This window comes from Anomaloglossus baeobatrachus, chromosome 4 (genome assembly GCF_048569485.1).
Source record: "Anomaloglossus baeobatrachus isolate aAnoBae1 chromosome 4, aAnoBae1.hap1, whole genome shotgun sequence".
In the NCBI taxonomy this organism is placed as follows: domain Eukaryota; kingdom Metazoa; phylum Chordata; class Amphibia; order Anura; family Aromobatidae; genus Anomaloglossus; species Anomaloglossus baeobatrachus.
In genome coordinates, this window is record NC_134356.1 from 494009153 (window position 1) to 494032054 (window position 22902).

The following is a 22902-nucleotide window of genomic DNA, read 5'->3' on the forward strand; positions in this document are numbered from 1 at the left end:
AAGAACCTAGAATATAAAAAGACATAAAAAAGTGTGAAACAACTGAAAATAAGTATTTCATTCCACATATTTTAATTCATAGTTTTGATGTCTTCAATGTGAATCTACAATTTTTAGAGTCATGAAAATAAAGAAAACTCTTTGAATGAGAAGATGTGTCCAAACTTTTTGTCTGTACTGTATATGTTTTCCATCCTGGTATATATATATGTGTCAATCATCCTGCTATATAGGCTTCTCATCTTGAAGTCTATATGTCCCCTATCCTGGTATATATATGGCCCAACCTGGAGTATGTGTCCCCCATCCTGGAATATATATGGCCCATTCTGGTGTATATGTCCTCCATCCTGAGATATATGCCCCCTATCCTGCTATACATGTCGCGCATCCCGATATATAGGTCTTCCATCATGGTGTATATATGGCCCATTCTGCTATTTATGTTCCTCATCCTGAGCCCCTTCCTGGTATGTGTGTTCCCCATCCGTATGTCCCTCATCCTAGGCCCCTCTCTGTATATATGTCTCAAGATATACCGCACACACAAAAAAATAAACAATTATACTCCCCTTCCCTCCGCTCCCCCAGTGTGCGGCGTACTCCTCTGATGCTGGCAACTGACTTCGGCATGTAAGTTATGGGGAGCCCTGATGTCACTTCCATGTGCCCTAAATCACAGCACACCGAAAGCAGGAGCAAAACTCATTGTTTCTACAAGACTCTTAGGGTGGTGTCACACACAGCGACGAAGACAACGACGTCGCTGCTACGTCACCATTTTCTGTGACGTTGCAGCGATGTCCCGTCGCTGTCGCTGTGTGTGACATCCAGCAACGACCTGGCCCCTGCTGTGAGGTCGCCGGTCGTTGCTGAATGTCCAGCTTCATTTTTTGGTCGTCGCTCTCCTGCTGTGACGCACACATCGCTGTGTGTGACAGCGAGAGAGCAACGAAATGAAGCGAGCAGGGAGCAAGAGCCGGCGTCTGGCAGCTGCGGTAAGCTGTAATCGGGGTAAACATCGGGTAACCAAGGGAAGACCTTTCCCTGGTTACCCGATATTTACCTTCGTTACCAGCGTCCGCCGCTCTCGCTGCCAGTGCCGGCTCCTGCTCTCTGCACATGTAGCTGCAGTACACATCGGGTAATTAACCCGATGTGTACTGTAGCTAGGAGTGCAGGGAGCCAGCGCTAAGCAGTGTGCGCGGCTCCCTGCTCTCTGCACATGTAGCACAGCGACGCGTGTCGTTATGATCGCTGCTGCTTCTGCTGTGTTTGACAGCTAAGCAGCGATCATAACAGTGACTTACAAGGTCGCTGTTGGGTCACAGAAAATGGTGACGTAACAGCGGCGTCGTTGTCGCTGTCGCTATGTGTGAACCCAGCTTTAGGAGTCTAGGGTTACAGTTCTTGTTGACTCATGTAATTGCCTTGGCCAGTGAAAGTCAGACACCCAGACAAATCAATTATGAGAACCTCCCTTTGTATTACGATGTGTATTGCTAGATGTGATGTAACTTACGCTGTCCCTCCCTCGTCTATGGATATTTTGTATACGGCTTGAAATCTAGCCAATAAGAGCCCAGTCTTATCCACCAATCGTGAAGACCCCAATGGTCTAAATGGAGAGCTCCGGGGTATAAGAAGAAGGACTATCCATTGCCCGGTTAGAGTCTTGCTACATGCTACCAATCTAGGACCTGCGGATCCGATTGACAAGCCATAACCAAACCTAGATTATAATACTATATGGACTTCAGCATCGAATGCAAGGATTCAGCTGAGCTATCAAGGACTACTTAAGGAAGGACTAGAGCTTGGGACAATCCAGTCACCTGATTACAGGCTTTGCGGTCTTCAGACAGCTTCCCAAATCTAGCATTATTCCATTCTCGGTGGGTGCCAGCCGAACGTGGGGTGCTACTGGTTTGGAGTAAGTAGCCCTGGAAGCTCTGAGGCTGAGACATTCTAATCCCTGGTGAGCCAGCGGAAGGGTGACAAACTGTTGCCGGTTACATTTTGTGGTTTTGCTGGTTATGTGCTATGTGCCGTTAATTGTTTGGGGATCCAATAAAGTCTTAATATTGTGGTTCCCTCACCCTGTGTTGTCTGAGTAGTGTTCAGCCCACGGTTAAGGAGGTCAGGCGTTCAGTTGGGATGAGCCCTGCGCCATGCTGTCTTTCTAAAGGCAGCCGGGCCAGCGGACGGGAGCACCCACTGACCCCCGTGTCTCCACAGATATCCCTAGGTCTATTAAGACCAAAATTTGATTTGTCATCAGAGCAGAATCAAGTCTGGAGACCTATTTATCCTTCTGTGTATACAAAAGGTGGCAAGTGGAAATGGCTATTTATACACTGACCAATTATACATGTGATGTGAGCCCTAGAAGCGTGAACTTAACCAGTATGACACAAATTTCACCTATTATATATCCGTTTTTTTGTTGTTTTTTACTCAAACTGAGATAATCAGGCCAGTATAAAAATGTTCTGTAAAATAAACTTAATACAAACAGTTTTCAGATTCAAAATAGAAAAAGTATTTTTGGTTGTAAAAGAGAAAATTTATATTTTAAATAGATCATAAACAAATATATTGTTACAAACAATAATCAATTATGGAAAACGCCCCTAAACCATCCTATAGATCAGGAGTCTCAAATTCGGCTGAATATATGGGCCGCACATAGAAAAAAAAATATTTGGAGGGGGGGGGCGCATTCTTTGCAGGACAAAGTGACATTTTTAGTAATACCATAAAAAATTTTCTATACACCATAGGATCACTTTTTTAAAATTTGTTTAGCTTTTTTTTTTTTTTTTTTTTAAATCTTTAAATGGCATTCATCGTATGGGTTATTGTATGGTTTTATAGCTTGAATGGCTATGGATGTGGTGATAACCTGCACCTTTTGGTTTATTTTAGTGGATATATAAAAAAGCATTTTTAATGCTAAAAAAAATTCATGCTTTATTTAGAACTAGCTGTACTACCCGGCTTCGCCCGGGTTAATAACCGCTGTTAACAAAATAGAATGTATTAACAAAAATGCATTCTGCACACAAAACCACAAAACAAATAGATAGAAATGTAATTATTAAATTGTTGCCTATATTAACCAATCAGAGCTCAGATTAATTAACTGTAGCAAAATAGAAGCTAAGCTGTGATTGGTTGCTATTGGCAGCCTGATAAATCTCCAGGCAACAGAAAGCCTTCCCCCCTGACAGTATATATTAGCTCACACATACACATATAGACAGGTCATGTGACTGACAGCTGCCGTATTTCCTATATGGTACATTTGTTGTTCTTGTAGTTTGGCTGCTTATTAATCAGATTTTTATTTTTGAAGTATAATACCAGACTTGTGTATGTTTAGGGCGATTATGTGGCGAGGTTGGTGTATGTGTGGTGAAATGTGTGCTGAGGGTGGTATATGTGTTCAAGCACGTGGTAGTGTGTGGCGCATTTTGTGTGTGTGTTCATATCCCCGAGTGTGGTGAGTATCCCCATGTCGGGGCCCCACCTTAGCAACTGTACGGTATATACCAGTGATGGCGAACCTATGGCACGCGTGCCACACTGGGCACGCAAAGCCCTTTGTGCTGGCACGCGCGCTGTCGCCACACTGAGCCACTTTGTACTGTCGGTGTGGTCGCGCGCGACAGTACAAACTGGTGTTGGAGCGGAGGAGACATTTCTACTGCCTCTGACACGCCTCCTCTCCTGAGCCGCAGGCCTGTTACCTAGGAGACGGAGGGGCGTCAGTAGGCGGCGCCGGCGTCCTGTGGGCGCGCGGGATCATTCTGAACTGACTGAGGGCGGCACGTAGCGGAGGAGCAGGGGCTGCAAGGTGAGGTTTTTTTTTTTTAATTTTCATGCTGTGTGCGGCTGTGCCAGGACGGGGGCAAACCCAGAGCACGGGGGCAAACCCAGAGCACGGGGGCAAACATTCAGAGCACGGGGGCAAACATTCAGAGCACAGGCATACAGAGTACGGGGGCATACAGAGCACGGGGCAAACATGGAGAGCACGGGGCAAACATGGAGCGCACGGGGCAAACATGGAGCGCACGGGGCAAACATGGAGCGCACGGGGCAAACATGGAGCGCACGGGGCAAACATGGAGCGCACGGGGCAAACATGGAGCGCACGGGGCAAACATGGAGCGCACGGGGCAAACATGGAGCGCACGGGGCAAACATGGAGCGCACGGGGCAAACATGGAGCGCACGGGGCAAACATGGAGCGCACGGGGCAAACATGGAGCGCACGGGGCAAACATGGAGCGCACGGGGCAAACATGGAGCGCACGGGGCAAACATGGAGCGCACGGGGCAAACATGGAGAGCACGGGGCAAACATGGAGCGCACGGGGCAAACATGGAGCGCACGGGGCAAACATGGAGCGCACGGGGCAAACATGGAGCGCACGGGGCAAACATGGAGCGCACGGGGCAAACATGGAGCGCACGGGGCAAACATGGAGCGCACGGGGCAAACATGGAGCGCACGGGGCAAACATGGAGCGCACGGGGCAAACATGGAGCGCACGGGGCAAACATGGAGCGCACGGGGCAAACATGGAGCGCACGGGGAAAACATGGAGCGCACGGGGCAAACATGGAGCGCACGGGGCAAACATGGAGCGCACGGGGCAAACATGGAGCGCACGGGGCAAACATGGAGCGCACGGGGCAAACATGGAGCGCACGGGGCAAACATGGAGCGCACGGGGCAAACATGGAGAGCACGGGGCAAACATGGAGAGCACGGGGCAAACATGGAGAGCACGGGGCAAACATGGAGAGCACGGGGGCAAACATACAGAGCACGGGGGCAAACATACAGAGCACGGGGGCAAACATACAGAGCACGGGGGCAAACATACAGAGCACGGGGGCAAACATACAGAGCACGGGGCAAACATACAGAGCACGGGGGCAAACATACAGAGCACGGGGGCAAACATACAGAGCACGGGGGCAAACATACAGAGCACGGGGGCAAAAAGCACGGGGCAAACACAGAGCACGGGGGCATATAGAGCACGGGGGAATACAGAGCACGGGACAAACATGGAGAGCAAGGGGCAAACATGGAGAGCACGGGGCAAACATGGAGAGCACTGGGCAAACATGGAGAGCACTGGGCAAACATGGAGAGCACTGGGCAAACATGGAGAGCACGGGGCAAACATGGAGAGCACGGGGCAAACATGGAGAGCACGGGGCAAACATGGAGAGCACGGGGCAAACATGGAGAGCACGGGGCAAACATGGAGCGCACGGGGCAAACATGGAGAGCACGGGGCAAACATGGAGAGCACGGGGCAAACATACAGAGCACGGGGGCAAACATACAGAGCACGGGGGCAAACATACAGAGCACGGGGGCAAACATACAGAGCACGGGGGCAAACATACAGAGCACGGGGGCAAACATACAGAGCACGGGGGCAAACATACAGAGCACGGGGGCAAACATACAGAGCACGGGGGCAAACATACAGAGCACGGGGGCAAACATACAGAGCACGGGGGCAAACATACAGAGCACGGGGGCAAACATACAGAGCACGGGGGCAAACATACAGAGCACGGGGGCAAACATACAGAGCACGGGGGCAAACATACAGAGCACGGGGCAAACATACAGAGCACGGGGGCAAACATACAGAGCACGGGGGCAAACATACAGAGCACGGGGGCAAACATACAGAGCACGGGGGCAAACATACAGAGCACGGGGGCAAACATACAGAGCACGGGGGCAAACATACAGAGCACGGGGGCAAACATACAGAGCACGGGGGCAAAAAGCACGGGGCAAACACAGAGCACGGGGGCATATCGAGCACGGGGGAATACAGAGCACGGGACAAACATGGAGAGCAAGGGGCAAACATGGAGAGCACGGGGCAAACATGGAGAGCACTGGGCAAACATGGAGAGCACTGGGCAAACATGGAGAGCACGGGGCAAACATGGAGAGCACGGGGCAAACATGGAGAGCACGGGGCAAACATGGAGAGCACGGGGCAAACATGGAGAGCACGGGGCAAACATGGAGAGCACGGGGCAAACATGGAGAGCACGGGGCAAACATGGAGAGCACGGGGCAAACATGGAGAGCACGGGGCAAACATGGCTGCAAGGATGGAGAGAAACATGCAAAGATGGGGGAAACATGACTGCAAAGATGGGGGGAAACATGACTGCAAGGATGGGGGGAAACATGACTGCAAGGATGGGGGGAAACATGACTGCAAAGATGGGGGGAAACATGACTGCAAGGATGGGGGGAAACATGACTGCAAGGATGGGGGGAAACATGACTGCAAGGATGGGGGGAAACATGACTGCAAGGATGGGGGGAAACATGACTGCAAGGATGGGGGGAAACATGCCAGGATGGGGTACATTTAGCAGGAAGGGGAACATGCCAGGATGGGGTACATTTACCAGGATGGGGGATACATTTACCAGGATGGGGGGAAACATGAAAGGATGGGGGTACATGAACATGCCAGGATGAGGAAAATTGCCAGGATGGGAAACATTTAGCAGGAAGGGTGACATTTATCAGGATGGGGTATATTTTTCCAGGATGGGGTACGTTTACCAGGAAAGAGGACAATTACCAGGATAAGGGAACATGCCTGGATGAGGTACATTTACCAGGAATGAGGTACATGCCTGGATGGGGTACATTTACCAGGATGAAGAATATTTACCAGGATGGGGACAAATATACCAGAATGTAGGAAATACATATCAGGATGGGGGATATGTTTACCAGGAAGTGGCCAGGAAGGGGGACATAACTACACAATGAAGGGGAGGGAGCAACTCATACGTTTTTATGGGTTTTCAGGATGTTCAGACTTTGAAATGTAGGTGTGGATTACAGGGTGACATCTGATTGCATTTCATGCTAAAGAAGGGAATTTTGTTACTTACCGTAAATTCCTTTTCTTCTAGCTCCTATTGGGAGACCCAGACGATTGGGTGTATAGCACTGCCCTCCGGAGGCCACACAAAGCAATTACACCAAAAAGTGTAAGGCCCCTCCCCTTCTGGCCATACACCCCCAGTGGGATCACTGGCTCACCAGTTTTAGTGCAAAAGCAAGAAGGAGGAAAGCCAATAACTGGTTTAAACAAATTCACTCCGAAGATACGTCGGAGAACTGAAAACCATTCAACATGAACAACATGTGTACCCGAAAAACAACCAAAAATCCCGAAGGACAACAGGGCGGGTGCTGGGTCTCCCAATAGGAGCTAGAAGAAAAGGAATTTACGGTAAGTAACAAAATTCCCTTCTTCTTCGGCGCTCCATTGGGAGACCCAGACGATTGGGACGTCCAAAAGCTGTCCCTGGGTGGGTAAAGAAATACCTCATGTTAGAGCTGCAAAGACAGCCCTCCCCTACGGGGAGGCAACTGCCGCCTGCAGGACTCTTCTACCTAGGCTGGCGTCCGCCGAAGCATAGGTATGCACCTGATAATGTTTGGTGAAAGTGTGCAGACTCGACCAGGTGGCTGCCTGGCACACCTGTTGAGCCGTAGCCTGGTGTCGTAATGCCCAGGACGCACCCACGGCTCTGGTAGAATGGGCCTTTAGCCCTGATGGAACCGGAAGCCCAGCAGAACGGTAGGCTTGAAGAATTGGTTCTTTGATCCATCGAGCCAGGGTGGCTTTGGAAGCCTGCGACCCTTTGCGCTTACCAGCGACAAGGACAAAGAGTGCATCCGAGCGGCGCAGGGGCGCCGTGCGGGAAATGTAGATTCTGAGTGCTCTCACCAGATCCAACAAATGTAAATCCTTTTCATACCGATGAACTGCATGCGGATAAAAGGAAGGCAAGGAGATATCCTGATTAAGATGAAAAGAGGATACCACCTTAGGGAGAAACTCCTGAATGGGGCGCAGCACTACCTTGTCCTGGTGGAACACCAGGAAAGGAGCCTTGGATGACAGCGCTGCTAGTTCGGACACTCTCCGAAGAGACGTGACCGCTACCAGAAAGGCCACTTTCTGTGAGAGTCGAGAAAGTGACACATCCCTCAGAGGCTCGAAGGGCGGCTTCTGGAGAGCAACAAGGACCTTGTTTAGATCCCACGGATCTAACGGCCGCCTGTACGGAGGTACGATATGACAAACCCCCTGCAGGAACGTGCGCACCTGAGAAAGTCGTGCTAGACGCTTCTGAAAAAACACGGATAGTGCCGAGACTTGCCCTTTAAGGGAGCCGAGCGACAAGCCCTTTTCCAACCCAGATTGCAGGAAGGAAAGAAAGACAGGTAACGCGAATGGCCAGGGAGATACTCCTTGTGCAGAGCACCAGGATAAGAAAATCTTCCACGTTCTGTGGTAGATCTTAGCAGAAGTGGACTTCCTAGCCTGTCTCATGGTGGCCACGACCCCTTGGGATAATCCTGAAGACGCTAGGATCCAGGACTCAATGGCCACACAGTCAGGTTCAGGGCCGCAGAATTCCGATGGAAAAACGGCCCTTGGGACAGTAAGTCTGGACGGTCTGGTAGTGCCCACGGTTGGCCGACCGTGAGATGCCACAGATCCGGGTACCACGACCTCCTCGGCCAGTCTGGGGCGACGAGTATGACGCGGCCGCAATCGGATCTGATCTTGCGTAACACTCTGGGCAAGAGTGCCAGAGGTGGAAACACATAAGGGAGCCGGAACTGCGACCAATCTTGCACTAAGGCGTCTGCCGCCAGAGCTCTTTGATCGCGAGACCGCGCTATGAAGGTCGGGACCTTGTTGTTGTGCCGAGACGCCATTAGGTCGACGTCCGGCACACCCCAGCGGCGGCAGATTTCCTGAAACACGTCCGGGTGAAGGGACCATTCCCCTGCGTCCATGCCCTGGCGACTGAGGAAGTCTGCTTCCCAGTTTTCTACGCCCGGGATGTGAACTGCTGATATGGTGGATGCTCTTTCCTCTACCCACATCAGAATCCGCCTGACTTCCTGGAAGGCTTGCCGACTGCGTGTCCCTCCTTGGTGGTTGATGTATGCCACCGCTGTGGAGTTGTCCGACTGAATTCGGATCTGTTTTCCTTCCAGCCACTGCTGGAAGGCTAATAGGGCAAGATACACTGCCCTGATCTCCAGAACATTGATCTGAAGGGTGGATTCCTGCTGAGTCCACGTCCCTTGAGCCCTGTGGTGGAGAAAAACTGCTCCCCACCCTGACAGACTCGCGTCTGTCGTGACCACTGCCCAGGATGGGGGCAGGAATGATCTTCCCTGCGATAATGAGGTGGGAAGAAGCCACCATAGCAGAGAATCCTTGGCCGTCTGAGAAAGGGAGACTTTCCTGTCTAGGGAAGTTGTCTTCCCGTCCCATTGGCAGAGAATGTCCCATTGAAGTGGACGCAGATGAAACTGCGCGAACGGGACTGCCTCCATTGCTGCCACCATCTTCCCTAGGAAGTGCATGAGGCGCCTTAAGGGGTGCGACTGACCCTGAAGGAGAGACTGCACCCCTGTCTGTAGTGACCGCTGCTTGTCCAGCGGAAGCTTCACTATCGCTGAGAGAGTATGAAACTCCATGCCAAGATACGTTAGTGATTGAGTCGGTGCCAGGTTTGACTTTGAAAAGTTGATGATCCACCCGAAAGTCTGGAGAGTCTCCAGTGCAACATTCAGGCTGTGTTGGCATGCCTCTTGAGAGGGTGCTTTGACAAGTAGATCGTCCAAGTAAGGGATCACCGAGTGTCCCTGAGAATGCAAGACTGCTACCACTGCCGCCATGACCTTGGTGAAAACCCGTGGGGCTGTCGCCAGACCAAATGGCAGAGCTACGAACTGGAGATGGTCGTCTCCTATCACGAAACGTAGAAAACGTTGGTGCTCTGTAGCAATCGGCACGTGGAGATAAGCATCTTTGATGTCTATTGATGCAAGGAAATCTCCTTGAGACATTGAGGCAATGACAGAGCGGAGGGATTCCATCCGGAACCGCCTGGCGTTCACATGCTTGTTGAGCAGCTTTAGGTCCAGAACAGGACGGAACGAGCCGTCCTTTTTTGGAACCACGAAGAGATTGGAGTAAAAACCTTGCCCTTGTTCCTGCAGAGGAACAGGGATCACCACTCCTTCTGCTCTTAGTGAGCACACCGCCTGCAGAAGGGCATTTGCTCGGTCGGGATGTGGGGAGGTTCTGAAGAACCGAGGCGGAGGATGAGAACTGAATTCTATCCTGTACCCGTGAGACAAAATGTCTGCTACCCACCGGTCTTTGACCTGTGGCAGCCAAATGTCGCAAAAGCGGGAGAGCCTGCCACCGACCGAGGATGCGGAGGGATGAGGCCGAAAGTCATGAGGCAGCCGCCTTGGAAGCGGTTCCTCCGGTTGTTTTCTTGGGGCGTGAATGAGCCCGCCAGGAATCTGAGCTCCTTTGCTCCTTCTGAGTCCCTTTGGACGAGGAGAATTGGGTCTTGCTGGAGCCTCGAAAGGACCGAAACCTCGACTGCCACTTCCTCTGTTGAGGTTTGCTCGATCTGGGCTGGGGTAAGGAGGAGTCCTTACCCTTGGACTGTTTAATGATCTCAGCCAATTGCTCACCAAACAGTCTGTCTCCAGATAGTGGCAAGCTGGTTAAACATTTCTTGGAAGCAGAATCTGCTTTCCATTCCTTTAACCACAAGGCTCTGCGCAAAACCACAGAGTTGGCAGACGCCATTGAGGTACGGCTCGTAGAGTCCAGGACAGCGTTGATAGCGTAAGTCGCAAACGCAGACATTTGCGAGGTTAGGGACGCTACTCGCGGCACTGCTGGACGTATGATAGAGTCCACTTGTGCCAGGCCAGCTGAAATAGCTTGGAGTGCCCACACGGCCGCGAATGCTGGAGCAAACGACGCGCCGATAGCTTCATAGACAGACTTTAACCAAAGGTCCATCTGTCTGTCATTGGCATCTTTAAGTGAAGCCCCATCTTCCACTGCAACTAAGGATCTAGCCGCAAGCCTGGAGATTGGGGGGTCCACCTTTGGACACTGGGTCCAGCGTTTGACCACGTCAGGGGGAAAGGGATAACGTGTATCCTTAAGACGTTTGGAGAAACGCTTATCTGGATAAGCATGATGTTTCTGGACTGATTCTCTGAAGTCAGAGTGGTCCAGAAAAGTACTCAATTTACGCTTAGGATACCGGAACTGGAACTTCTCCTGCTGTGCAGCTGCCTCCTCTGCAGAAGGGGCTGGGGGAGAAATATCCAACAGTCTATTGATGGCCGCTATAAGGTCATTTACCATAGCGTCACCATCAGGGGTATCTAGATTGAGAGCGGTGTCAGGAGAAGATTCCTGATCACCCACCTCTGTCTCCTCATACAGAGCCTCGTCTCGCTGAGACCCTGACCAGTGTGATGACGGCGAGGGTCTTTCCCAGCGAGCCCGCTTAGGCTGCCTGGGACTGTCATCCGAGTCAGAGCCTTCAGCCTGTGATGCCTGGGACCCCCTTGAAGTACGGATTAGTTCCAACTGAGGGGGACCGGGGAGCATAGACACAGCAGTGTCCATGGTCTGAGAAACTGGCCTGGACTGCAAGGTTTCCAGGATTTTTGTCATAGTCACAGACATCTTATCAGCAAAAACTGCAAATTCTGTCCCCGTCACCGGGGCAGGGTTCACAGGCGTCTCTGCCTGGGCCACTACTACCATAGACTCTGGCTGACGAAGTGGCACAGGGACCGAACATTGCACACAATGGGGGTCATTGGAACCTGCCGGTAGATTAGCCCCACATGCGGCACAAGCAGTGCATACCGCCTGTGCCTTGGCACCCTTGCGTTTTGCGGATGACATGTTGTTGTCTCCTCAGAGCAATGAGGGTATAAGCCAAGAAGCGACTGTACAGTGCAATATAAATATATATGGTACAGAGAAAAAATGCACCAAATAACACTGTGGCACTAGTGGGGCCAGCACTTATGTGCAGCTTACCGCCCGCATAAACGCGGGTGTGTGGTCGCCAGAGTCCCTTGTCTGAGTCCCCCAGAGCCTGTGTCCGTTCTCCAGCCAGACTGCATGCAGGAATGGCTGCCGGCGTCCTGTGGAGAGGGGCGGGCCCTGGGCGTGTTGAGACCAAGAGCGGGAAACCTGCGTCCCCACTGTGCCCAGTGAGAGGGCTGGAGCTTGTAAATAAGGCTCCAGCCCTCGGCGCTGCCTATTGCATAGCGTCTCTCCCTTTCCCTGATTGACAGGGTGGGGGCGGGAACGAACCGTAACTAGGCCGCAAAAGCCGGGGACTAGATTTATGAGCGCTGCCGCCGTAAAAGCGCGGGCAGCGCGAGTCCCCGGCGCACTACAAGTCCCAGCGGCGCCGCCGCTCCCGGAGCGGCCGGCGCGGTAGTTCCCAAGACAAAAAATCACTCAGCTAAGCTGCAGTGACTCTAACCCGAGCGCGCAGCGCTAGTGCCCCCGGCGCACTAGCACACCCAGCAAGCCTGGAGTGTGCGTGGCCTGTCTGTGCGGGGACACAGAGTACCTGAACGTTGCAGGGCCTTGTCCCTGACTGTACTCAGCTCCTCCAGCAGGGTCTCTGGGTCTGTGGATGGAGCTCGGCCTCAGGGTTTGGGGGCCGGTAAGATCCCACTTCCACAGAGCCCCTCAGGGGGATGGGGAAGGAAAGCAGCATGTGGGCTCCAGCCTCCGTACCCGCAATGGGTACCTCAACCTTACAAACCGCAAGTGGGGTGAGAAGGGAGCATGCTGGGGGCCCTATATGGGCTCTCTTTTCTTCCATCCGATAGAGTCAGCAGCTACTGCTGACTAAATAGTGGAGCTATGCGTGGATGTCTGACCTCCTTCGCACAAAGCAGAAAACTGGTGAGCCAGTGATCCCACTGGGGGTGTATGGCCAGAAGGGGAGGGGCCTTACACTTTTTGGTGTAATTGCTTTGTGTGGCCTCCGGAGGGCAGTGCTATACACCCAATCGTCTGGGTCTCCCAATGGAGCGCCGAAGAAATCCCTTGTGTCTAATATGCTGCAATTTTTTTCCAGAAAGATCAATCCAACTGCTGTGTCTAGAAAGGGCAGGGGCTCAGCTTCAATGTGTGGTAAGCATGAGCGTGATGCCCCCTGCTGAAGAGAATAGAAGACTGCAAAGGTAAGGTTACAATCAATTATTTACATTACAGGATTGGTTGGCACTTCGGGAAAAAAAAATGGGTTTAGGGATACAGTTTGGGCACTCGGCCTGCAAAAGGTTCGCCATGACTGGTATATACTCTTTGGTGCCATCGCTCTCATTCTTTAAGTCCTCCTTGTTCACATCTGGAGCTGTCAATTTTCCCCCAACACTTTCGTTTCACTTTTTCCCCATTATGTTGATGGGGCAAAATTGATTGGTAAATTGGAACACGTGGGGTTAAAATTTCACCTTACAACATAGCACCCGGCGCTGCCCAGGATAGTAACTGTCTCTCTGTTTCTTTCCCATTCTCTGTCTGTCTCCCCCTCTGTATATATCCCTGTCTCTCTCTCTCTCTTTGTCTGTGTGTCTCTTTCCCTGTCTCTTTCTCCGTCTGTCTCAATCTCTTTCTCAGTCTGTCTATCTCTGTCACTTTCCCTATCTGTCTCGTTACCTGTCTGTCTCTTTCCCTGTCTGTCTCTTTCCCTCTCTTTCCCTGTCTGTTTCTTTGTCTGTGTCTGTCTCTTACCCTGTCTATGTCTGCCTCTTTCCCTGTCTGTGTCTGTCTCTTTCCCTGGCTGCATTGTGACACGGCAACATTCCATATAAGGGCGTGGCTGCGCATTCTTCTGAAGTTCTGGCTGCACTGTGGCTCCCAGCTCCATTCACTTTAATGGAGGCAGGTTTTTTGGTGAATAACTGTAAAGAGCGGGGTTAAAATTTCCCCTCAAAACATAGCCTATGAGGCTCTCGGGGTCCAGACGTCTGAGTGTGCAAAATTTTGTGGCTGTAGCTGCGAAGGTGCAGATGCCAATCCCGGACATACACACATACACACACATACATACATACATACACACACACACACACACACACACACACACACACACAGCTTTATATATTAGATTTTTTTTAAAACATTTTATCTCCTTTTTGTATGTAATATTGTTTTATAATTGGCACCATATAGTAATTTTGGCCAACACCTTGTGGTAATTTTCCCAAGGGATCTTCATCTTCTAGTAATGTGCCCATCCTGTAGTAATGTACCCATCCTGGTCCCCTTCTTCTAGTAATGCCACATCCTGGTCCCCATCCTGTAGTAATGTGTCCATCCTGGTCCCCATCCTGTAGTAAAATGTGCCCATCCTGGTCCCCCTTTTGTAGTAATGCCCCATCCTTGTCCCCATCCTGTAGTAATGTGCCCATCCTGATTCCCTTCTTGTAGTAATACCCCATCCTGGTCCCCATTTTGTAGTAAAGTGTCCATCCTGGTCCAATTGTAATAATTCCACATCCGGTAGTAATGTGTCAATGCTTGTCCCCTGTAAGAATGTTCCCATCCTTGTCCCCATCCTGTAGTAATGTCCCTGTCCTGGTCCCCTTGTAGTAATATGCCCATCCTTGTCCCCTTATTGAAGTAATGCCCCATCCTGGTCCCCATCCTGTAGTACTGTGCCTATCCTGGTCCCTTTTTTGTAGCAATGCCCCATCCTGGACCCCATCCTGTAGTATTGTGCCCATCCTGGTCTCCTTGTAGTAATGCCCCATCCTGTAGTAATGTGCCCATCCTTGTTCCCATCCTGTAGTAAAGTGCCCATCCTTGTCTCCATCCTGTAGTAATATACCCCATCCTGGTCCCCATCTTGTAGTAATGCCCCATCCTTGTCCCCATCCTGTAGTAATGTGCCCATCCTGATTCCCTTCTTGTAATAATGCCCCATTCTGGTCCCCTTGTAATAATACCACATCTGGTAGTAATGTGTCCATCCTGATTCCTGGTAAGAATGTTCCCATCCTTGTCCCCATCCTGTAGTAATCTGCCTGTCCTGGACCTTTGTAGTAATGTGCCCCTGATTGTCCTCATTCTGTAGTAATGTCCCATCCTATTGTATTGTGCCCATCCTGGTCTCCTTGTAATAATGTGCACATGCTATAGTAATGTCCCCATCCTTGTCCCCATCTTATAGTAAATGTTGCATCCTGTAGTATTGTGCCCTTCCTGATCCCCTTCTTGCAGCAATGCCCCATCCTGGTCCCCATCCCGTAGTATTGTGCCTATCCTGGGCAACTTGTAGTAATGCCCCATCCTGTAGTAATGTTCCCATCCTTGTCTCTATCCTGTAGTAATGTGCCCATCCTGGTCACCTTGTAGTAATGTGCCCATCCTTGTCCCCTTTTTGTAGTAATGCCCCATCGTGGTCCCAATTCTATAGTATTGTGCCCATCCTGGTCTCCTTGTAATAATGTCCCCATCTTGTAGTATTGTGCCCATCCTGGTTTCCTTGTAGTAATGTGCCCCCTCCTATAGTAATGTGCCCATCCTTGTCCCTAATTTTATAGTAAATGTCTCATCCTGTAGTAATTTCCCCTTATATGCCGTTCCTCATACACACATAAAAAAAAAAAATGATTATTCTCACTTGTTCTCCTTTCCCTTGGTGTCCTTTTCTTTCTCTTGCGGCCTACAGACCTGTGGACCCCGTGACTACTGCGGCCGATACCCGCAGTAGTCAGCGCTCTCTGAAGCCCTAATCCAATGGCAGCCGCCGGCCAGAGTCCAGCGCTTGATGTCATATGACTAAGTCAGCTGCTGGCCTGTGATTGGCCGGCGGCTGCCTTAAGTATGGTTCTGCAGAGTGCTCTGCGTGCAGTTCGAGGTGCCGGTAGTTGATTCAAATGAAATACAGCCCTGACTACTGCGGTCTGCGGCACCAGCCACGATCGTCACGGGGTCCACGGGCCTGTGGGCTGCAAGAAGAAGTCTGAGGGGCCGCATGCGGCCCGCGTGTTTGAGACCTATAGATGCAGTGCATTCAGTAATGGCCTGTGTAGATGAGGCATTATTCAATGTGATGATTTTTATACCTGCAGATTTCGTCAGCACATCTAGCGTAAACAGGGGATGTGTTGCCAATAACTATTGCTCTTTATGCGGCCATAAATTTCTGTACACATTTCTGTACACATAGCAAGTTCAAACACGTCAGTCAACTACACAATCAATTAAAAGCCTGAATCAAATCATGTAAAACAGTTATAATATGGTACATACAGGAAGGTACAAGGGGAACTAAAAAAAAAAAAAAACAGGAAATGCAGAAAGATTGTGTTCCTCCAAGTATGCATTTCCGGTTTTTTTTTTTTTAGTTCCCCAACTACTACTGATTCAGTGGTCTATGGAAATGACATAGATGATGCATAACACCAGTCCATTCTAGAGAACACTGGGGCCCCCAATCGTGTGACTGGCGGGAGCTCCAGCATTGGCCCCCTAGAGCAGACAATAATGGTCTATCCTTTGTATAGTTAATGAGAAGTGACTATGGGGAAACGTCTTTAATCTGTGCTCTGCAGGGTTACTAAGATTGCTTCATAGACATGCAGGAAATCCTGTAGACTGAAACTGTGGGATACTAATCCTCACTTCTACATCTTGGCTCTGATTCATCAAAACCAGCAATTTTCACATTGGTTTTCATGAGGAAAGTGTAGGAGTCTGACGCTCCTGGTTCATTTAAAAGCAATCGCCTCTTAACGAATGAGGGACAACTACGTGCGGTTTGGCAAATGTCTCATACCAGTCCCTGATTGGGATAAGGATTCTGATGTAAGTAAATACCAAAGCTCATCATAAATCAGACGCGCTGTGACGTCAGGTCCTTGCCGCACCCCAGCTCTGCTCATTTTGGCTGAGCTTGGAGAAAGTGGTGTGAAAACGCAAAAAGTTGCATCATCATTGCGGAACTAGAGTTGTGCAAAAACGTGGCGACTTTTTAAAGGAATTTACAGTAGAATTCTGGACAGATTGCTTTGATGAATTGGGGCCTTCGTTTCACAACACTATGCACATTGATAAGGCTCCATATCCAGTGCTGTTCCCTTCTCTCTATGGAAACGCCTGTCCTCCATTATTTCCAGGAGATTGTAATCATCTACAGAATTTCACTCATAACTGTGCAGTGTTAATGCAACCTCGGTCTCCCCTATTTGGCCATCTCTTAGATCGTACATTTAATAAACCCCTTGGAAACATCTATCATACATATGAGGCAGACATGCACACTTACTATAGGGAGCGGGCTCAATAGCAGAGCCCGCTCCAAACCCCACAGGTGCAGACTGTGTTATGTCTGTTCTGGTGAATATAATGTAAATATAAATCAAATCTGTAGATTAAGTGAATTTTGGCCACATCAAATCCACAAAAATAAAGTACAATAAAAAGAGATTAGAAAGTCGTAATAACACTGAAATGGTACCAATAAGGACAATGGCCTGCCAAACAAGAAATAAAACCTCATACAACTCTATAAAGCTAAAATGAAAAAATAAAAATAAAAAAAAAAAAGTTACTGGTCTCAGAATATGGAGACTATAGCAACATGTTTTGTTTAAAGGGTAAGGACACGCGGCGAGTAAAATGGAGCGAATGGAATGCGATAAACAAAATCGCATTCCACTCGGACCCATGTTTCTCTATGGGGTCGCTCCCATGAGCAAATTTTTTCTCAGCCCTAAATTGGACAGAGAAAACAATTGCAGCATGCTGCAGGTTGAATCCGATTAGTTTTCTCTCACACCCATACAAGTCTATGGGTGCGAGAGAATCATCGCACTGCACTCGCATGACAACTGAGTACAGTGCTATATACGCATAAGCTGATAATGGAGGAGATATTGAGATTGTTCTCCCCCTCTCCTCCGCAGCTGTGCTCCGATCGCAGGATTGTATCACAGTATAATGACAATTGGTTTACACTGGCAGCAGAGCGGGAGTCGGAGGTCATTAGCATCTCGCATCGAATACTAAATGCCCATGTGTCCTTAGCCTAAAAAAAAGTATGGGAATAAAGGCAGTTTTAAAGGGAACCTATCAGCAGAAATTTTGCACTAAACCTAAAAGATTCCCCCTCTGCAGCTCCTGGGCTGCATTCTAGCAAGGTTCCTGTTGTTATTATGCCCCCTTTTAGACCAAAATAAATACTTTATAGGAGTGGTACCTTTTTGTATGCAAATCGTTTTAATCGTACACCGGGGCGGGCTGTCTGTTGTCCGTTATTCTGCCCCCAGTTGCTTTACGCCGTCCTCCATCGCTCAATTTCATACCTCAGGACGCCGCCCTGTGCGCCCGAGGTCTCGCGCATGCGCCATGCCACTCTAGCGGGACTGTGCATTGTGCACAGTGTGACCGCTGGTGATGTGTTGCGCAGGCGTGAGATTATGGACGGCGCTGTGATTCTCCTCAGCACGTACCCGCGCATTTCACTCTGACTCCACCGTTATGCTGCTCCGCTCCTCCCATCTATTTCCTGCTCCAGGGCAAGATGGGAAAGAGGTGACGTGGGGTCATCTGGCCAGCGCTTGCGCAGAACGGTGGAGGCAGCAGGAAAAGCGTGGGCACGAGATTATGGGCGGGTACTTGCTGATGAAAATCACAGCGCCGCCCATAATCTCACGCCTGCGCAACACGTGACCAGCAGTCACACTGTGCACAGTCCCGCTAGAGTGGCACGGCACATGCGCGAGACCTCGGGCGCACTGGGCGGTGTCCTGAGGAATGAAATTGAGTGATGGGGGACGGCGTAAAGCAGCAGGAGGCAGAATAACGGACAACAGACAGCCCGCCCCCGTGTACGATTAACAAGATTTGCATACAAAAAGGTACCACTTTATAAAGTATTTATGTTGGTCTAAAAGGGGGCACAATAACAACAGGAACCTTGCTAGAATGCAGCCCAGGAGCTGCAGAGGGGGAAACTTTTAGGTTTTGTGCAAAATTTCTGCTGACAGGTTCCCTTTAACATAGATTAATAGGAGTCAAAGACACCAGTTATTTCTGGATAAGGAACAAATAAATAAAATCCGTATTTGATTTCAAGCCCAACCTTGAGATGGCTGAAAGAAAACCTCAGGTTCCTTTGCTTTTACTTCATCTTTGTGTGGCTTGTATCCCAAAATAAAGTCTTCTTGGAACACGTGAAGCAGCTGAGTCCGTGATCCACACTGTAAAGGTTAGTAAATGGAGGAAAGCTCAATCACTAGTAGAGGATTGTACATGTGCAATCAGTCAAGAAATTCTATACAATATTTACCAAGCTTTTTCAATAAACACCATATTTATTTACCATATACAAATATTCAGCACGCTAAAATATACTAACTACACATCAGGTCAGTGAGTCTCAAACGAAGGAGGACCCCGCTGTAAACTGCAAAGAGGGTTCAATGTAAATTGTAAGGATGGGGGAAGTTGGGAGAGACAGCTGTCACTTGATCATTTATCAGACATAGCTAATGTGGATGGGAAACCTCTTCTTAAAAACTGTAAATTCAGGGAGTGGGTCTTTGGAAAGATTAGTAAGGCTACCTACTTATAGCTTTCAAACAAATACACCAATCTCTTCATGGAATAACTTACCTTACTAGTTATTGCATCAAGCTCAATGATGCAGCCAGGGCGTGCTGTAGATTGCTGGCTGACAATGTTAAACACTTCACCAATTAGTTTCTAAAATTAAAAAAAATATATATAAACACTATATAGTAATAGTTACATAATTAAAGAATGACATTCGAAGCATTGTCACAAAAACACATACACATCTGTTTACACATATAACCTTCGCCTCACTGTGCATGCAGATGCAATGATACCTGCCTGCAGCTATTCCGGAGCAAGCTCTGCCCTGGTGTTGAACAGATGCCATAGCAGAGTCCTCTTTAGGAAACATTTCTGGTACTTCCTAAACTTATTTTTGGAGCCCTGAAGCCTTCGTCACAGCAAGTGAACATTTCTTTGAAGGTCCGCTAAGTAGTTGATTTAGGGGCAATCTTACAAGGAGTTATGTCCCTGCCTGTAAAGCCTTTTTGATATAAAGCAATAACTGTGTGTGTGTTTCGTTAGGCCACGTGCACAAGTTGAGTACTTTGGTATTTGCAAACCAAATCCAAGAGTGGGGAAAAAATGCAGAAGTGGTGCCCGAGTTTCTATTATAGTTTTCATCTGACTGTTCCATTCCTGGTTTTGGCTACAAATACTGAAGTAAAAAAACTCACAAAATGCTCATCGTGTGCATGTGGCCTTAGAGGTAACCATTGATATCAGAAGACAATGATTTTAAGAACTATCCCCTTTTAAAGTGACTAGTCTGCTCTTACAATATAATCAGCTTGCCAGAAATGGGAAAGGAAAGTAGCTGTTCTGCGCTGCCGTTAAGTGGATTAAAGCATGAAGATGCAGTACAGTGGGTGCAAATTATTTGGTTTATTAAATCTACGTGTTACAAGGTCATCCGGCTTCTTCGTTGGGATCTAGCCACAATGAAAACTTTACAATACATGCAGAAGTTCAAATAAATATTTTCAAAAAAGGGAGCTCAGGCAGCAATTGGTAGAAACAAAAGCTCAATAAAAAAACAAAAAAATGTGTAGAAATTATTGTTTGAATAAAAAATCATTCATTAATACAACAGAAAAGGAGCAAAAGAATAACAAGTCAGAAAGTAAAAGTGCTAAAAATATAAAAGATATAAAAAATATATAAGTTTACAAATGATATTTTCCGGAGAAAGATTTTGGATGAATTCGAAACGCGTAGGTTGAATAAACCACATAATTTACATCCACTGTACTGTATTGGCATGATTTCCTCCGCCTAACAGCAGCGCAGGAAAGCCACGTTCTGTTCCCATTTCCTCCATCTACCTGCGCGTGGAGCTCGTGGACCTGCAGCAGCTGATACCATACTCTTTATCAACCCATCCAAGTGAACACTAAAGTATATCTTCCCTTCTGAATCCCAGATAAAACCTTATTGGGTGATTTTGCTTTTAGGGTAAGTTCACACAGTGCGTTTTTCGCGGCATTTTTGCGCGTTTTTCGGGTGCGTTTTTGGCCTCAAAACTGCATGACTTTGCTTCCCCAGCAAAGTCTATGAGTTTTCATTTTTGCTGTCCGCACACAACTTTTTTTTTAAGCTGCGTTTTTAAACTTAAAAAAAAAATGGACATGTCAATTCTTTCCTGCGTTTTTCTGCATTTTCCTCCCATGCAATGCATTGGAAAAACGCAGAAAAACACAGAGATCAAAAACGCAGCCAAAAACGCACCAAATCGCGGTAAAAACGCATGCGTTTTTTGCCGCGGGTGCGTCTTTGTGCGTTTTTAGCGGCCAAAAACGCACAAAAACGCAGCGTCAAAAAACCGCAGCGTGTGCACATAGCCTTAGCTTGATAGACTGGTATCAGCTGCCTTTGACCTCGTTAACACTTAATCTGGAGTTAACAAGAAATGATGGCAGCAGGACATTATGTAGCAGGGCTGAATAAACTAGAAATGGGTTATTTGTGATTAAGTTAATTTTCATGGCAAGGAATGACTGCACTTTTCCCCCAATTCATCTGATTACTCTTCAGAACAATTTAGAGTTAATGCCACTATTAAAACTGAAGCAAATTTTGTGTCAGTCTCAAGGAAACCGGTCACTACATTATTACTATCCCATCTTATACCAACAAAATGTAGGTGCAGCGACCTAGATTACTATGATGTATCACTTAGTGGGCAGAGAATTGTTCAGTGCAACCTTGGTTTACGAGCATAATCCATTCTGGGATTGTGCTTGTAAACCAAGTTACTCGTCTAGCAAAGCAAGATTTCCCATAGGAAATAATGGAAGCTCAGACAATTTGTTCCACAATTTGTTCAATGTCCCATCCTAGTCCCCTATTGTGCCATTCCACACACGCACACACACATATTATGCTCACCTTACCCTCCGTTCCCTCCCTCACCGGCCTCCTGGTTCTTGTAGTCCGCTTGTACAAGAGGTGTATCGGGTAACCATCGCGACCGATGCTTCCGCTTTCAGCGCTTTAGCATCAGACGTCAAAGGCATGAGCTGCTTTCCTCTGATTGGTCAGCGTGCTACCTTTGAGAAGCGGCTGGCAGCGGAAGTTCCTCCATCATCGCGATGGTTACCGGATACACATACTGTACCTGCGGACTACAAAAACCAGGAGGCCGGCGAGGGAATGGAAGGTAAGGTGAGCATAATATGTGTGTGCGCGCGTGCGTGTTTGTGCAGAATGCAAGAGCAGGTCAGAGCGCGGTGAAAGTACGGAACCGGAATTGTGTGCGGTGAGTATTTGCTTGTACAGCAAAGCTTGCTTGTAAACTGAGTTGCAAATTTCAGCAAGCTTTGCTCGGACAGCGAAATACTCGTACACCAAGTTACTCCGAAACCGAGGTTCCACTGTATTTTATATTAAAAAAAAAAAAAATAAAAACACAAAATACTGTTTTATCTGCTGCAGATGTCTAAGTGCTGAGCTGTGGATAGCCCTGCCCATACCACTGATTGATAGTCTTTTGTGTATACTGTGCATAGGCAGAAAGCAGCCAATTAGTGCTCAAGGCAAAAATATACAGAACTCAAATATAGAGGAGTACATGGCAGCAGGTTTTTTTTAGTCTTCTGCTGATAAAACAGTGAACTTGTCTAAACTACAGCAAACAGCCCAGTAAGTGAAACCTCGCCAGAATCCAGATCTCTATGCCTATATTCTGCAGCTCTCAGATTAGGGGAAAAGAATCTGGTGGCAAAGACTCTTTAATGAAGAGAATACTGTGACAGATTTTAACAATCCTTGTTATTTCTTCTTACTAATGCATAACATAAAGAAACCCACCTTGAATTGCTTTTTTACAATGACATTCAGCTCCCCT

The 22902-nt window shown here is 48.5% G+C and overlaps 1 protein-coding gene across 3 annotated transcripts in view; it reads right to left on the minus strand.

Moving 5' to 3' along the window:
* DMXL2 (Dmx like 2) overlaps positions 1–22902 on the minus strand; it is a 315382-nt gene that overhangs the window by 171369 nt on the left and 121111 nt on the right. For all 3 annotated transcript variants that reach the window (XM_075345795.1, XM_075345794.1, XM_075345793.1), the window contains exons 14-15: positions 19596–19685; positions 19063–19180 (exon numbers count right to left, since the gene is read on the minus strand). In XM_075345795.1, coding sequence (XP_075201910.1) covers positions 19063–19180; positions 19596–19685 — 208 coding nt within the window. The remainder of the gene's footprint in view (positions 1–19062; positions 19181–19595; positions 19686–22902) is intronic.